Raw genomic sequence first — 18,216 nt, forward strand, 5'->3', positions numbered from 1 at the left:
CAGGCGCCCAGCGCCATTTCCTGAACGTTCCCATTTTAACCCTAGCTCGATTTCCCCAGCAGTGTAATGCACACTTCCCAAAAGTTTGCTTTTGATATCTTTTATAACCTAATAAGTACTTGTGCTCTGTGCCACATTACAGGACTTGGTTTTCTTGCCAGTAAGGGGCACCCCATGTGCCTACCATGTGTGAGGCTTTCATCTGAGCCGCCTTGGAGATACTTGTTAACTGCTGCACCTGGTGAAATATGAATTAAGGGCTCGGGATCAGGAATTTTAAGGAGCATGCCAGGGGGAGTCAGTTCCTTTATAAAGGCAGGTCAAATGAGAACACTGGAGTCCTGATCCTTTAATAGCTGGGTCATCTGTAGGTCACCGTCCATGTGTCTTGTTGGCATTTTCCCACTCTTTGTGCCTCGGCCTGACTACAAACACCCTCAAGCAAATCAACTTGATTTCTTCAAATAATTACGAAACAAATGATCACAGGTGACTTTGGCCACACATACCTCACCTCTCCGGATTCGCACCAAGCTGGTGCCATTCATAACATCCCAAGGGCAGAAACTGTGCCATACGTTAAAGACGAGGTACCAAGCATCCTCACAAGACGCTGGCAAGAACAGAGAAAGCTTCAATGAGCCATCAATTCAGTTTCTTTCCTGATCACTTCTGCGACCTCAGAAGCACTGCTGCAACTATTTTTGAAGGACAGAATTCGAGCATTGGCACACTGCAGTCCCTGCCTTGTTTCAAGATGCTCTTTAATGACGTAATATATGTCATATTTCCACCTGCTCAACTTTTAAAGCAACCGCATCTGGGTTTAAGGAAGCCAGTAGTCTGGGCTCACGCACTTTTTGAACAAGCCACTTGCATGCACTTGTAGAAGAGACAGCATCCGGCACTATGACGCTCAGGGATTTATGGCTGAGGACAGACAAATATCCTAAGGCTGGTGGTGAATGACTTGGCCTCCCTCAAACCACTGCAGACACACGGGGCCTCTTCCGTGCTCTGGCTGCTGCTGGACAGTGGCTACACGTCTGCGACATTCACTGGGCTCTGCTCAAGAGGCCAGCCGCAGCCGTGCACTCAGAGAGCCTGGAAGTGCCGCAGTGAGCCGGGCCCTCCGTCTTCGCGCTGTGAACACTGGGCCTGCGTATCCCGATCCCGGGAGCCGCTCCCTCTGTTTGCCTTCACCGGGCGCGCACGGACGGCACACGAGCTTCCCGGAGCCATGAATTCCCCAGACCCGGGGCCCTACCTTGGAAGAAGCTCTTCACCCTGAGGTAGCTGACGCTGAGCCGCAGCACGGAGAGCTTGTCCAGCTTGGAAATGACGTCCGGGGAGAAGGGCAGGAGGCTGGCGAGCCGGTCCAGCTCCGCGTTGAGCCGATCTCTGTGCCTCTTCGAGGGGTTGGACTTCTCGCTTACGACCGCCGGCTTTCTGCCGAGAGAATCGAGAGCTCAGGGCGTTTCAGAGAACAGCCAGAGGCTTGACCGCGGGGGGGGGAAGGATGCCCTTTTTTCCTGAAGGGACTCGCCCTGCGCGCACACTGTCTGCAGGCCCTGACTCTACCTTCCCCTCAGCTCCCTTTCAGCCCCCGACGCCCCCACCGGCGGGCTTGACCTCCCCTCCCCAGACTGTCGATGAACTGGCCGGACCATAATAATAATAATAAACTTTATTGTACATAGCGCCTTTAAAGGTGGCTTCTCAAAGCGCTTCACAGAATGACAACAGCCACAACAACAATTAAACATAAACAACAAAGAATACACGAGTTAAACACGATGAGAATACGCCGAGGAGACAGTAGATGGGAGTACTAAATACCGTAGGAGCAGAGGGGTAAAGAATGGAACCAGTGAAGTAAAGGCTCTTCTAAAGAGGAAGGTTTTGAGTCTGGATTTGAAGGAGTTTAGAGAAGGTGAGTCTCTGATATCCAATAGGCTGAATTACCTCCCGCTGTGTGCTCTTGCACACTGATTTCACACACATCTCAGACTTGAAGATTTACTCTCCATCTCTAAGCCACCTGCTCGCTCCCAGGCCCAGAGTCACAGAGAGGGGAAGGCTGCAAGCAGCTAATCCTGCATGACCCCGCCGGCTCCTCGGGAGGTGGGTGGGCCCTGCAGTACCCCCCCAGAGAGCCCCCATGTGAGCCTGGGGAGAACACGCAAACACCACACAGACAGGTGCCTGAGGCGGGGCCGAACCCGAACGACTCGAACCCGAGGCCCGGGAGGCCCCAGCGCTAACGCCCTCGCCATCGCCCTGCCGATTGAAGATCCAGCAGACTGAGTTCCTTCTTGGATTTTTAAACGTTTTTTAAGATTTTTAAGATGTGCGAAGTTCATTTTTTTCCCCCATTACGATTTGTACTTCACAGCGCGCAGGGCTTAGATTGGTTTTATTAGGGCGTTTTTGCCATGTGCTAACTACTTAACTCCTAAAGGCACCATCATTACTCTTAACTACTCAATGCAAGGGGAAGCAGTGCACGCCCCTCTCCATGTGAGGTCCTTCTCCGGCACTGTGACCTTCTTCTATTTTAAACACGGCCCTGAGAAAACTGGCAAACTGGAACACCTTGCGCTTAAAAGATATTATTAACCTTTAATTGATAACAACCACACTTACTTATAATATTAATATTACTTTTCTTTTTCACATGTAATATATTCTCATTTATTTTTCTTGTATACAGTATGTATATATTCCCACTCCATACTTGTTTTCCGACTGTCACTGAAGTGTTTTTTACACAACACTATATTTAGCCATTGTACTGTATGTTCATGACAGCGTTAGATTGTTCTGCTGCCCATTATTGTGCTGCAATTATTTGCGTGGCCAAAGAGAAAAATTAATCCTAAAAAGGGGAAAGTTTATTGAAGATTTAGCTTTCATTTCCCCCCAGATGATATCCGTCCAACACTGTGGAAAGACATGAAGTCCTTCTTGGACAGCCTTGTGGTGTGGGGCAGGCGTAACAGACCACTGCCCAGAGAAACGACCGGACCCAGGCGCACCAGGACGACTAATCGCACACCGAGCCTCCCGCTCCACAGACTCCCTCCTGCCGTCTCAGGAGCGGCCCGAGGTTCTCTCCCACACAGCATGTTAGTGCATCGCTGCCTTTTACAAACAGCCAACTCCCATTCACACCTTGCCAAGTCTAGGCACAGCACACTGCCAGTGAACATAAACGTGCTCTTTACCAACGTGGATATCTACAGCTGCCGCGCAATGTGCTCATACCCTTGGTGTACTGTAACGAAAAGAAAATGAAGGTGTACATCAGGAGTGTTCAGCACTGATGAGTTACAATTGAATAAAATGAGTGAAGAAGTGTAAAATTGCATACTGAATCCAGCAACAGCGTAACAGCAAAAAACTTTCATATACTGTATTTCTAAACGCACGATGTCCACATTGCCCACGTGCTATGGCATACCTCTAAAATGTGTTGAAAGAAAGCTTCCTAAAAAAAGTTTAGGAAGGGTTCTGGAAAGTCACCTTGATTTCCACAGGGATGAAAGAGGGCTGAGAACAGACACAACGCACCCAGGACCACTTCAACACAGTTCAAGTCAGAGAGCTCTCTGGTGGTCAAAGTTATCAACCTCTGCAGCTCCAGTCTCGGCTACAGAGGACCCCACAGACGCCCGAGTTTCTCCTGTGGAGTCCGTCCGTCACCAAGACACTCAAGACTAACAGGGTGGTTTCTGCCCCACCAGGAGGACGATGGGAGACTGGTTTCAAACGAACATGCGAGCAGAAAAGTGGCTGGAGAGGCTGATGCACAGGTAGGTGCAACAATTGAGAACCGTCAAAACGCAGGTCCTACCAAAGTGCTACCTCATTCGTTTCTGTCCTGTCAGCAGAGGGGTCCCTGCTACCGTCAGACAAGCCACGGGCTAATCCAGTAAGTGTACTGAGGCTAAAAATCTGTGATTTGTGCTTTCATAGTCAAATACTAAAGATTATTAAAATATCTTTAAATTATTCATTCACTTCTAGACCTATAGCAATATATTCTACTACGCATGTACAGTATGTATTAATGACAATTATCTTATAATCCTGCGGTATGCGCTGTTTATTGTCCTGCAAGGCAAGACTATCTCAAAACTGTATAGTAAGCTCTGAATGAAGGTGCTACAGGGACGCCGGGATCGACTTTTATACTTAGCTGACCAATAATCGAAGACTATATCACAATTTACGCTGATATGATCATCTGACCTGCCAGACACGCACGAATTTCTAGAGGCGCTGAAATTGTACTGTACGGTACCAACTCACGGCCCGTTACCCAGCCTCTGCGATATAAAATGCTAACCTGTCACACGGTGGCAGTAATTGTTGACCAAGGCACACATTTTAAATCACACCACTTCGTTGAACGTGAAAACCTTACTGTAGAGGTATTGGCTGATGTCGCATAACAGGTGTCTCAAATCCAGTATCTCCACAAAACTTTCCAGGACACTTCACGATGCAGGCAGATCATGTGAGCATGTCTGAGCCTTTGCTTAGTACGACACGGATATAAAAGCAGCCCTTGGTGTGTTTGCCCCTGTTTGTATCCGTTTCTCGGTGTATTTAAATACACTGCCTGAGATTAGAAAATAATACCACTGCCACGCGAATTAAAGGGGAACTCGAACGGAAGCACACAAAAACCATGTGCATCCTCTGTCCTTATGTGTTACAGAAAAATCACTTTATATGGGGAGATCAGGCGTCCGACGCGTGCGCGTTTCGGAGGGGGGCAGTTTTCCAGGGATACAGGGATACCGAACTGGACACACTAACCGCGGACAACAGGCTGAGGATGGAATTTATATAGCGCATAATCGGATGGCAGATTATTCTTAAAAAGGGAAATATCGTATATTGGTAAGAGTTGAATATTAATGCTACCACATTAAGAAACTAATGTACATTTCTGCAGCGTGAAAATAGACTATTTTTCTGGAGCGATATTAACCTCTGTATATTCCTAATTTTCCTTCAGCTTTCACAGAGGCAGGTGCCGTGCACAAACCGCATTTGCAAGTCGACATGTTTCATGTAAAATCAATACTGTGTGTCTTGTTTCCGTCAGACTAACTAAAAAACGAACTTCCAGGATCACTGGGGCGATTCGAGCTCCGTGCGTGAAAAACGCGAATCACGGGTTGAAACTGTTAAACTCCCTTCATCACCATCTAAGACACCCAACACCTCTCCGCCGCCGGGACGAGAGCTAAGACCTCAAACACAAGAAGAAAGAAATCGTTAAACTGGATTTTTGACACATACATACACAACGACAATTAAAGTAGCATTTCATGAATAACCGTAGATCACCTTCCTAGTACTTCAGTCTATACAGTATACAGTTACAGTACTGTGTCTAATGTACACGGTATGTTAACAGCTTCGTTTACGGGGGGCATGTTTTCTGACATCTAATTAACTTCTGAGAATCTTTCTGGGTGACATAGCAGTGAGCTGATATTTGACCAGTATAATTAAACAGCGGTATTCCGCAGAAAGACCATTGACAGCATCAGCGCGTTACTTAACTGTTTCTGAACGGGCTTTCTCCTCTTCCTGCCAGCATACATGCAGTCCCCGGGTGGAATCATGACCTCGGACTCTGGAAAAGGTAACAGGTGCAGGAAAAAAACCCTTCCTTTAGAGCAGACTTAACAAAAGCACGCATCGTTTCTGTCATTGCGGGTCACTGCACGGGCAAGGAAACCGGCGTCAACTACACACGGGACAGAAAAGAAAAAGTTGTATCGCCCCCCCCAAAAAAAAACAAAATACAAATTGACCCTTGCAACATAGTGAGAACGCCTTGCTTTAAACAATAACGGGTGCATAGCAGGCCAGAGAAAGACGTTTCGCTTGTAAAAGCCTGGATGCCTGCGTGGTTCTGCCCTGTTTACACTAGCAAACCAATCGCTTCATGCTCAGGAGCGGCGCGATGGATCTCAGGCGCAAGCGAGATCATTGCGTGCTGCCGCTACCCGACCGGCTTGGAGGAGATGCATTAGACTAACTTGTCAAGCGGTTTGTCGACAAATAAAAACTTGAAAAGAGCGATGTTCGGAAACTCCGTTCTATAAAGTAAGACACACACACACAAAAAAAAACTCCGTTACACTTACCGAACCGCTTTGATAATCTATCCTGATTCCAGAACACTTTTAATAGAGTAGCATGCAATGAGTTTACTTTATTAATTTCGGATTTATGTGATGGCTTTGAAATTCCAGATCCCAAGGAAAAGGTGAAGGCAGCGGCGCGCCGAACAGATCGGTTTATCAGCCTGCCTTGCTAGACGCCGATGCGGTTGATGTTTTATACCCTATTGAGTCGGTTCACTTCCTTGTGTTTCAGGTGGCAGATTCCTCTGAATGACAAGCCGAGCTCTTCGCACGCAATTCTCTGAGCCTCACACAAACACTCAGCAACACACACACACACGCACGCAGAGCGAGGGGAGGGATCACACGCAAAGCCATCCACTACAAATCTCCGGTAGCGCATGTAGCCCTGGTCTCGCCGGCTTCAGAGAGGACACTGTGTGCTGGGAGAAGACAGGCGATTTCCAGGCTGCCTGCCGACACGGCTCTCGCCGGCGTGCGGGGAACAAATCCGATTTTTGTGGTGTTTTTTTTTTCTCTCCTGAAGCGGCATCATTAGAGAAGCATACGCGTTTGTCTTTCTCAGGCGGTGCCTTTGGAGATGTAAATATAGAAAGACGTGTCGAAGTACGCGGTTGGTTGGTTTTATTAATTTGCTGTTGGTAGATCTACGGTATGATTTGATCATCTTCACGTTTGTGTGCGCACCCTGTCGCCGAACCTGCCGGGACTGCAGTGTGGGCTTTTTTAATGTGTTTTTCGTAGACTCGGGACTCGACGGCTCGGAAAAGCGCAGATTGGGAGGACGGACGGCGAAAGCCGACTGGAGTTCAAAAAGCGGTCACGGGGCCTTCCAGCTAGTTGCCATCTCGTGTTAAAAAAATATTTTCAAAAGCAAATACGTTTGGCTTTAACGGTAATCCATGGGGGTTGTGACATTGCGTCCTGTTTGTAACCGACGTCGTGTGCGTTACCTGTCGTGGGTTTCAATCCGCGGTTTACGTATACAGCATTAGGAATGCTAATCGCCAGGTGCAGCTCGTACTGCTTATATCTTCTATATAAACGACCAAACTGGTGATAAATGATATCCGTGGACGACTCGTGTAACGTGGTGTAGTTATGCGGATGCTAGTAAACTCTACACATACTGTACTAGCGGAAAGAACTACGGGCGCGCCTGGAGAGTTTTACACAATTACAACCAATAAAGAAACAACTTAAACTTTAAGTGTATCTGTGCAGGTCCTTTTACAACATAAACATAAGTGAAACGAATGACGATTTCCCGTCTTTTGACTGCAAAACGTCTCTCCGGAATCCACCCCTCGTTATAACAAGGAGAAACGCGCTCTCAGCCTCCTGCCAAACGCTTTTCTGCCAGTGCCTGTTTTTCGCGACTTTGGTCGTCCAATCGTATAGAGAGCACGGGCTGGTTGCGATCTTTGTGTCACTCATCTGTACGATTTCTGTAAAATTTTGATAGGTTTGAGGTCAGGTGGTTGTTGAGGCCGTTGAGTCGGTTACAAAACCTGCTGCTCTTCCTGAACTAAGAAATGGATGTTCTGAACGGGAGTTTGGGGTCACAGACGCGTTCAAATGGGAACCCTTCACACACGTTATCTATTCTCGTTCACTACACTGCATTGAAGCAATGAACAAGACTTCTCCATCCTGTATTCTCTGCGCACCAGTAAAATAACACTTAGGGATTTTCTTAATCGCCTTACTCTTTTAATTTACTGTCAGGAATACACACAATTCCGACAATTCGCAGGTTTGCCTTTGGCGTGTTAATATTTGAAGTGTGTGTGTGATGCAACCACCCAGCTATTTGACAGCGGTTCAGAAAACAATTAACCTGGAACGTTTGAGCAATTAACCAGTCTCGTCTTTCAGCTGGTGTCTAATGTTGTAGCGACAGTAAAATAAGACATCCATGATAATAATATCACAGCTTCTGAATTTGGCTTTGAATTTGAAGACATGTTACGAAACTTATTTGATCTCGTCAAGCTCTCAGCCTTTTGCTGAACTAAATCCTCGCCAGACTGTACTGTTCCCAAACCATGTTTTATACCATGTGTCTATAATATACTGCACAATATTGAGCAAGTCTCAGGCAGGAGCTCAGGACAGGATTACCGCTTGTCAAGTGCACAACTACTGTAGATGGAGAGCCTAGTTACAGTACCACCCATGCCAGTGCTAATGTTAGTGATCTTTATTATAGTTTTAATACATGTATCCCTGCTTCTTGCACGCACGTGAAGTGAAACAGCGTCTGTCATTGCGGAAATCGATTAAGCGCCGATTCATACCAGTGCTTCTTTTTTTTTCAGGACACCTGGCTGGTTTAAGTCAAATTATCAATATCAAACTTTCAGCACGTTCAATAGGGCTTTGTACCGTATAATTTGTGTTATTTTGTGTCACCTTCTTCCTCCTCTAAAAACCTATTTAGGAAAAAAGTTCTGCTTCGAAAAATGAATACAGTTTCGCTCAAAAGTTCACGGGCTTCTTTTGTGAATAGAGGTTCTGCATTAACCGACTAGTTAATTACATTTTCACCCCTCTGACATCTGGCCGTGGGCAGGTGCTACTATGCTGTTGTCCTTTACCCACTGAAAAAGTATAACAGAGTATGACCGTCAGTTTCTGGTTACATACTGTATAAATACCATTAAATAAGCAAGTTCAGGTGGGGAGCTGCGTCAGCATGCGTACTCTGCAAAGGATCAAATAATAGGTTAATTCCATGCTGAAAAGAGAAGAAAACACAACGTTTCGTCTGTTGTGTCACACTTGAAGAAGGCTTCACAGCCGAAATGTTGTGTTTTCTTTCTTCTCTTTTCAGCATGGAATAAACCTATTACTTATTCCATTAAATAAGCAAGGCACATTTAACTTTGTTTATCTGATACAATGTACAATGTACTGTTTAAGAAAAAACAGATAAACCCTAAAGGTATTATCACTACTATACAATGTTTCCAAATAGTTCCACATACAGTAACTAAATATTGCCTTAATACATTTTTCACCAGTTTAAAAAACCATATACCTTTATGCACAGTAGATTTAATATATGCAGTGCTTATACTGTATTCGTTTTTCTCGCTGAACTTTGAGGATAAGACTAATGTCACTATAACAGTTACTGTGCAGATCTGCACAATTATGCAAAATACTTCATTGGATTAGCATATTACATAAACAGTAACATTTGTTCATATAGCATCAAAAAGCCTGCAGCTGTAAATTTTCTTTTAATTGAATTAGAAGCTGGAAACTGGTTTATATAGATTACAAGATTACAACTCATCTTAAGGAACCCGGAAGACTAAAAGAGAAGACATAATAAAAACCTTACACATTAGGTCCGTTTTGTGAACCATTACATTACTTTCACTCTTTTAGTCTTACATTAGAGACACAAACACACTCTGCAAACGTTTGTGACTCCAGACCACTCCCAGATGGAAATTAATATCACTAATAATGTGCGCCGCATTATCCCAACACTCCAGTCTTTCTCTCCAACAGTAGTGGTGAAACAGATTAACTCAAATTGCCCCGGTGCAGTATGTGAGGTTGTGTGATGGACTGTGAGAATTGAGATTTTGCAGGTTTAAATGTGGACCCACGTACTCCTGAAGAGTGATACACCCTGTTTCCAGTTTTGTGGTATTGTATTTTGCTGCTTTGTAATTGCAAAGATTTAAAGATGACTTCCACTTTTAACTTTTGAAAATGTTCTAGAATTAAAAATCTCTCGGAGAAAATGGATTTTTGTTTTTCAGAAAAAAAATTCACTACCCACAGTGTTTTCCAGTATATATATTTGATTTATTTTTTACTTTTTAATTTAACTTGTTGTTGTTTTTATTTTGATTGGTACCTTTCAATTAATAAGTTCTGTTGAAATTCTTTGTCAAACATACATGATTCTTTGATAAGGGTTATCTGCAGAGTGTTTAAATTTCTGTGAAAATGTCACTGGATGTAATGTGTGTGACAAGCAATTGCTCAACTTTAAGCCAAGGCTACTTCTCTTTATAATATGTGAGGTATTCATTAAAAAAAAACCCCAAGATATCTAGGAAAAAGAATGCAATGGTCACTGAAATATGAGGTGGAATTATGCAACATGCCCTGGTGATCTACCAGTTGTATAAATCAGTATTTGAAACTAAAGAGTACTGTACTGTACTGTATATACTGTAAGCTTATCACTAGGCTGCAATACCGAACAGCAGTCTGGTAATTCTGATTGGTGGGACAGATGTAATTGCTGTGGATTAAAAGAAAGGAAAATGACATATTTTATCATGAAGGCTATTAAATTAATTACATTAAATTTTAATTACAAAACCAGAAATGAATTGAATTCACAGTATCATTAATAGATTCTAGAAGACTGGAGCATTCTACAGTATATAGGTACATTTATGTATGTTAAGATAAAGAACCAGCTATTGTACAAAATCTCTTTTTCTCTAGATTTGTAACTTCAAAGCACAAGTACCATGAGTACTCGGTTTTCCTTAGAAAACAAGAACATTACCTTGTAGCTAACAGTCATCAGAACAGCGGGGATTCAGCTGTGTTTTGAAGGACATACAGCTTCTCACTTATAAATATTCTTTCTTTCCTGAAGAGAAATGTAATGGGTCATGGAATGTGTGATAGCAATTATATCAGACAGGTATCTGATTAGACTTGACACCAAGTCAATAATCGCTTCAGGTGCAAATGGAAAATGTATGTTCATTTCATAATGTGCATCTGATCTGAACCTAATTTTCTTAACCCTGGTGTAAGTGGTTCACACCCACAAAGCTACAGTTTGTGATCTTGTGAAACTGCTGTTGTTTTGCTCGAGAGCAGGCCAAACAGAATGAAAGTAGTAATGTAACAACAGCCTGAACACGTACTGATTTCCCTGCGTGTAGTGCAGAATTCCTGTGCAGTCTCCTGACCTGGAGGCTGTTTAATGTGGACTTGAAAGCGACTTCATTCTACCAGGTGTTGCTGCACAGCGACGATTTGTTAGCTCTTGTGTAGCTTTCCAGTGTTTTAAATGTTTAATTCTACCGAGAACCAGAAGTGCATTCGTCTTAATAATACATGCAGACGGCGGGCATTCCTTTGACTAGCTTTGAGTCATCTCTGTTAATTTTTTTATATTAAAAAGATATAAAGAAAAATGTTTTTTTCAATCGTGGCACCTCTTCGGATGCTTCGGATGAGATTTCACCTACTGTGGTGGCAAAACTGCGTGAATATTTATACAGGAAGTCAGACCCCTGGGAACACAAGTCCATTATTTATACTGTTACATCATAGCGGTTTATTTCTCTGCAGGCTGAAGGTGTGATAAATCTGTCATAGCTGCTGATGGCATCTTCCGGGATCTGGTGAGACTGGAGAATACCCCGCGCTTTTACATCACATGTGTCTTTTATCCGGCTCCTTTATCCGGGAGTCTGTCACGGCAGATCCCTTCTTCCCGTTTCCTTTGCAAAGGCAGCTGTGAAGCCTGAAGTCCCAGCCAGTTCACAACACGCCCGTCAGTCCGAATCACTCCTGCTCGATTTCTACCTCGCTCTGCTGGATGGGAAAGGCTTCCCATGAAAAAATGTACCCTGCAGGTAATCCGACGCATCTTTTCATATGTGAATATTTCTTTACTGAGTCTGCATTGACTTTTTACATTGCTTAAGTATAAAATATACAAAAGTCTAGATACATAAACTGCATGTTTTGTCATTAAATATTGCTTAGTCATCGCTTGCGATACAGGCTAGTTATTCTCAGCAGGTAAGAGACTGTTCTTTTTTTCTGATCACTTTTGAATTTCATACCTTGATTTCTGCTAAATTCGACCTTTAATTAATACCTACTTAATAAAGCACATGGGTGTCCTCAAAAGCCCAAGGAAAAGATTTTGATCCTCCTATACTGTAATGTATATAATCCTTACCTACATGACTGATTCCTATTCGCAATATACAGGATTTCACACTCAGCTTTAATGTTACTGGCTCCACACTGTTATTCTGTTTCATTTCTCCTGGAAATCCTCCAAAATCCTCACAATGGAATGTTGTGTGTGTGTGTCCCCTTAAATCAACAACAACGTACAACTCGCAGGAAAGGGCAAAACTTTAATGGCACAGTGACTTGATTTGGTTCTTTAAAGTACAGAAATCCAGTGCCCAAGTCATCGCCCAGACATCACGCTTTGGGGACAGAGTTCCAGTGTTTCACCTGGGGAAGAGCAAGGCTGGTCAGTGTTGCCGGGCTTCTCTCAATTAGGGTTTTGTGTCGGTCTAAATCCCATAGCATCTCTGGGAGTAGTCTCAGTGTGTCGTAGAGCAGCCCACTTTAAGATCAGCTTTGTCTTAAGCATCTTTAAGCTCTCACAGCAGTAAAAACAGCAAGTTCTTGCACGCAACTGCTAGCATATGGTCTGGCCAACTAAGCAGTTATCACGTAGCCAGTGACTAGGACTGGCAAACCGCTAATTAATTAATGAATTAATTAATTAATTAATTAATTAATTAATTAATGAATTTGTTTATTCTATGTAACTGTAAAGCGCTGTACAGCTTTTAAAAAAAATGTTTTGGATAATTTTAACACCACTGTCTTTAAAGAAGCATCCATGCTCTTCATCTCTGTATTCAATATTTTATGGCACCCATTTAAATAGTACAATCAATGAAATTTGGCTAACATGTTTTTTCATCTTAAAAGACAAATGGTAAAATACACCGGCGCTGGCTAAAACGCCACAGGAGCGCTGTTGAAATTATGTTGCCTGCTTTTGTTCAAAACAAGAAAAAGGGTGATTGAAAAAAATTCAGCCGAGAAAAACTGAATGAACATCTGAGATAAAGGAGACGACTTTAATATTTCAGGAGAACAGAATATTTGTACAAACGTGACAGCTACTGAGAGCTTTGAATTAGAATGTTACTGAGTTAATTAATAGGAATTCTCTTCTTCCTTCTGCAAACAACAAAGAAGCCCTAATGAGAGAACATCTGCAATTTAAATCATTTTGTATGTTCGTATGCGAAGAAATAATTTTTCATGACTCCCTGAGGAGCATTAATGACCTAATTTGGTCAATGCTTGTGACATGTAGGGGGAAGGGGACTACAGAGAGCTGCTGCAGAAGAACGTTACTGTTCCTGGAGGAGCTTCACTAGGAGGCAGAGCAGTCCCCACGGAGAGACGCATGCCTGTTTAATTGGAGGCCCCCGACTCGTTACTGGCTTCTAAGCTCCCTGTTGCCATTTGAAGGAATTTTAAAATCAAATCAAAAGCAAAGTGTCCCCCACTTTGACATGTGACACCTATAGCTGAAACAGTGACAAAATACCGTACCCACAAACAGGCTGTGCAATTCGATCAATTAGGGAACCACCTAAATGAATAATGAAGGTTCAGCAATAACTTTCACCAAGCATCCGTGTGGCCGTTTCCTGCCTCCTTGATTAGAAAGTCAGCTTTTTCCATCCCATCACATTCTTTTGTCTGAATTATCTGGTACTTTATCCATAAAAGGTGTGCCTTAAAAGTATGCGTGAAACTTAGAAGCTGTCTTGAAAAAGGTGACAGAAAAGATGCAAATTTCAAATAAAAATGTACTGGATTGCTACACCTTCTTATACTGTACATATGGTGTATTTCTTAGTTTAAAGTGTCCTTGTCTGTGGAAACAGGCGTCGCTTGTACTTCATAGTCTGTTTTATGAAAGCTAACCTGCTGCACTTTTTTCAGGACCACCAGTGATGTATAAACCAGAAGACACTGGGGTAAACAAAAGAGAAATCGCATTGAAGACAGTTCTCCATCTTAAATGCAGTTTCCTATTAGTTTACTCCAAACAACTGTGGGAGTCTGAAACAAACCTATGTGGTTCAAGCCGATACCCTGATTTTCTTCAGGAAAGCTGGAGGAGATCTGCAGCCCAGTTGTCGCATGTTAACCTAACAGGCTAGATGGGTGGAATGGCCTCCTCTTGTTCGGATCCTTTTCTGCGTTCTAATGTTGTGATTTGGTCTGAACAGTATATAAATGGAGGCAATAATGAGGGCTGGTCATCTGGGCTCTGTGGCAAACTGTGGTGGAAAATTCAGCTGCAGTGCTGGGCAGTGGTGCTTGTTTTTCCTTTCTCAATCTGCTGACATAACAAATCCCTGACTCCCTAGAAAGGCATAATCATCTTGACAATTACAAAGGAACGCCTACACGTCCTCAGCAGAGCAGGCCGTCCATGAGTAGCAGTGTGGATTGCATGAGAGTGGCAGGGACTGTTTGACTGGGCAGGCGGACCGCTTCCAGTATTAGAAGAACAACATTCACTGAAATGGCCCTTTTTTGGTTAGAGGCTGGTGTTTGTATTATTTTAAGAGGGAATTTAAGAGGATGATTTGGAGACAGGGAATACAAACAACACACATTTGTAAGAGACAGAATTTCTGTAAGGACACGCAAAGACGCTTGTCAAAGTGTGGGGCTCAGAGGCCAGTCTGAGTGCGTAGAAATGTCCTCTGAGCGTGCTGTGCGGACTAGAACTGTCAGGATACTGGGTATTACTGGAGAATGCTGCCAATCGATGTTTCTTTCCCCCCGGGAAGTAAAAGGGAAGAACAAAAAGGGATGTGAAAGCCCCAGTCCTAAAGCTTTATTGTCAACAACGCAATCATTCATCTCGAGAAACACAGAAGAATTTAACTGATCAGAGTATCAGCTAAATTAAGACATTTAGAGATAATTTAATCATCCCTCAAGGACCAGAGTTGTCTTAAACAAATTACGTGCCTATTTGATTGATAACTTACAAGTGCTTCCAGCCGTTAGCCGCTGGTGATTTAGAGTGACTTAGGAAACCTCATAATGACTGGCTATCTTGGTGAAACCCTGAAGCTGGGTTTCGAAAGTGAAGTCAGTCAACAATGTATCTTGATTGGTTTTCTTTTTTGTGTTTACAAATTAATATTCAGCCAGAGCCAGACAGCTACCTGAAGCCAGTCCCAGACGTTGAGAAATGGTATCCGGTCCAGTAGAGTGCTCTCGATGGCTCGCGGGGGGGTGGGGCAGGAGACCTTTAGCCCGATGTGCGCAGTGACGGACTCAGTCTGGGGAAATGTCAATGGCTGTAGCTGGCACAGGGGCCGAGGTTCAGTCTGAGTTTGTGCTGCACGTAAAAATATCCCAGTTTGATGTTCTCCATGTCAATATATCATTCGCATTTAAACCATAGATTTAACCACAGGTCCATATCAAGAATGTCATGAGCCTAGAAGAGCCTTCTTGAACACATCATCAGCTAATAAAGCAGCAATGCACCCGAAACTCCTTTCTTCACTACAGCTACAGCGCCTTGCGAAAGTATTCACTCCTTTCCAGTGATGTTCCATTTCCTTCCCAGCATACACTAGATTTTTAAAAAAAATTATTTGATCCTTTTGCTGACATTTAACTTCTTTCTCCCATGAAAGTGCTCAGAGCTTTAGCAGTCGAGTCTGGATTGAAAGCATTTGCCTTAAAATACAAGTGTCTGCGTCACCGGTCATTCAACGAGGTGGGACATCACTGGAAGGGGGGTGAATACTTTTGCAAGCTGTTGTAAATGTTTCCCCACTGTTGCCAGTCATTCAGACATCCAAACTGCCTTTAGCCTCACCCCTTCAGCCTGGAGCTTTGGAGGAATCCTGTGTCCTACATCACTCGTGATCTTGGAGCCTTCTGGACCTCTCCCATAACCAACACCAGAATGGACTTGGTTGGATACGAAGCCTAACTTCATTTCCAGAGGGATAGCGGGGACAAAGACACCAGGGTCCCCTTTCTGTTAAGTACAAGATTTGCACAAAACTTTTTTCAGATGTTTTTAATGCATTTATAACTTCAGCTATAAAAAAAATAAACGATCAGAAGTAATTAAACACATTTGTGTAGCACATGTCCACAGTAAACTAATGTACTCCAAATGTGTCTTGGCTGTCAACCTGAATAAATTTATTTAAATTATTTTATATCCAAAACGCACAATATGTTAAATGCAGTGAAGGAAACCACTTAAGCAAAGGATAATTGAGCTCTTCTGTGAAATAAAATCTGTAACAAATTTCCATTTAGACCACATACATTTGCAAAGATATGGCCAACAAACCTGGAGGTTGGGGTATTTATTTTTATATGTAACCATTTTCCTTATAAAAAGGTTTCTGGAATTTTGAGGCCACAGTCTAGGATGTTGTGTGTGTGTGTCACCTTAAATGAACAACAACTTAAAACTTGCAGGAAAGGGCAAAACTTTAATGGAACAGGGAGGGTCATGTGGAGACCTGATTCGATTATTCAAAATGCAGAATTCCACCGTACGAGTTATCTTTGTTGGACTTCTTCACAATCAGCAACAGCGGGTATAAGAGCATTCAGGCTTGAAAACGGGGGGATATTCTTCACACAGAAGTTTGTTGGGGTCTGGAACGATCTCCCTAATCATGATATTCTGATTCTGGCTCTGTGGGTTAGTTTTGGGACTCCTGGATCACTACAGAAGGAATGAACTAAACATTTTCACTAAAAGTTTGTATTATATCTTGTTAACTATGGGTATCTTTTTACTTATATTTTACTAAATCCATCCCAGGATGTCTGATCTCAAATGATAACATAGCCACATGGTGTCTTTATGCATAGCTGGCATAGTTCTCAGGGAAATGATCAGTGACCTCTCCTGGAACAAATGGTCTATTCAGCAGAAGGGGCTGCTTGTCACGCAAGCCAACAGTAAAGAAAATATATGTACTGGTCAGCTTTCTAAAATGATCATATATAGGCACAATCCAAACAGAGAGTCATGTGGGAGTGTATCTTGTATTATTTATTTCACTGTATAAAAGAGCACTGTAAGCGTTGTCTTTTAAGTCTTGTGTCCAAAAGCAAGACTTCCATATGCATATGAAATAAAGACGACTTTCAACACACAAACTCTCAGCTGATGCTCTTTGTTTGGCACGACACTATGTACTATATTACTAGGAACCAAACAAGCAAAATGAGCTGAACAGCTTCCTGTTACCTGTAAGTTCTCTTTTGTCTTAATGTTCCAGTTTAACTCTCTACCCCACAAGTTAGTGATTGATTATTTGAACAGATAGGAAGCCTGCCAGATGACTCTGAAGACCCGAGCTGTCTAGAGTAATGAAATCGCAGTTTTCTAACTCTAACTCATTGCGAAAGATCCCTGGGTGAGGTAGTGTGGTGATGTGGACCCCTGAACTTGAAAGCTCGTTCAGTCAATGCTCGAAATGAATTTCCGGGTCATTTCTGACTTTATGTCTGAAGTAACCTTTTGTCTGTTTTGCCAAAGTTAATAAACTCTTTTCTAAACTGAAGGCTGGATGGTGTAATGACTACCTCACAGAAATCACCTCTGTGACCTTGCAAGAAAAATGCATTTCTTGCAGTGATCCTTTAAATAAAGTTAAAATGCCATGATTTTTTAAATGCCGCTTTGATCAGATAATGGCTTATCTAGATAGTAGCTGTTCTTGTGCTGTAATGTGAATATCAGTCCTCTTTCCTTTTAATTTTGCATACTGTAAGTAAGCAGACCTTCTCTTTTCACAGCAACACTGACTGGACCTCAGATCAGTTCTTATAACAGTCAGAAAGTTTTTGAGGACTTCTTAAGCTTGTCCTTTGGGCGGATAAGTAATGTACCAGGTTTCAGAAAACCATGACACTTTCTGCATATTGACAAGTTACGAATGACTGTGTCTGAAGCTGTCTAATGCAGGAGATTCCAAGACACACATCAAGAGCTTGAGACGCTTATTTTATTAAATGGGAATTAGTTGGAAAAGGACCTGTTTACAAAGCCCATGATTATGTGAAGTGCCCTCCAACCACTGTGAACAGGAGCAGGGAAATTGCACTCATGCCAAGAATTCAGAGAATACTGCATTTTCCACTCACCAGAACAAAGACACGAGACAATACAGCTGTGTCTCACTAACTTGGACTTCTGAGAATA

General features: G+C 42.9%; 1 protein-coding gene and 1 long non-coding RNA gene across 4 annotated transcripts in view; one reads left to right on the plus strand and one right to left on the minus strand.

The window, feature by feature from the left end:
* Window positions 1-6,414, minus strand: part of LOC148657637 (aryl hydrocarbon receptor repressor-like) — a 91,641-nt gene extending 85,227 nt beyond the window's left edge. The window contains exons 1-3 of the mRNA XM_088644144.1: window positions 6,174-6,414; window positions 5,584-5,656; window positions 1,268-1,449 (exon numbers count right to left, since the gene is read on the minus strand). Of these exons, the coding sequence (XP_088500270.1) occupies window positions 1,268-1,449; window positions 5,584-5,645 (244 nt within the window). The 5' untranslated portion in view covers window positions 5,646-5,656; window positions 6,174-6,414. The remainder of the gene's footprint in view (window positions 1-1,267; window positions 1,450-5,583; window positions 5,657-6,173) is intronic.
* Window positions 4,762-17,168, plus strand: LOC148657638 (uncharacterized). Of its 3 annotated transcripts, XR_015941025.1 has the most exons (3): window positions 6,521-6,779; window positions 11,520-11,806; window positions 13,947-17,168. It is a non-coding gene; the product is annotated as an uncharacterized LOC148657638 (long non-coding RNA). The 3 variants fall into 3 exon arrangements; XR_015941024.1 differs by lacking the exon at window positions 6,521-6,779 and adding an exon at window positions 4,762-4,911 and having other exon boundaries at window positions 11,520-17,168; XR_015941023.1 differs by having other exon boundaries at window positions 6,511-6,779; window positions 11,520-17,168.
* The last annotated feature ends 1,048 nt before the right edge of the window (window positions 17,169-18,216 follow it).

The sequence above is a fragment of the Lepisosteus platostomus genome, chromosome 8, assembly GCF_059453375.1.
Source record: "Lepisosteus platostomus isolate fLepPlt1 chromosome 8, fLepPlt1.hap1, whole genome shotgun sequence".
In the NCBI taxonomy this organism is placed as follows: Eukaryota; Metazoa; Chordata; class Actinopteri; order Semionotiformes; family Lepisosteidae; genus Lepisosteus; species Lepisosteus platostomus.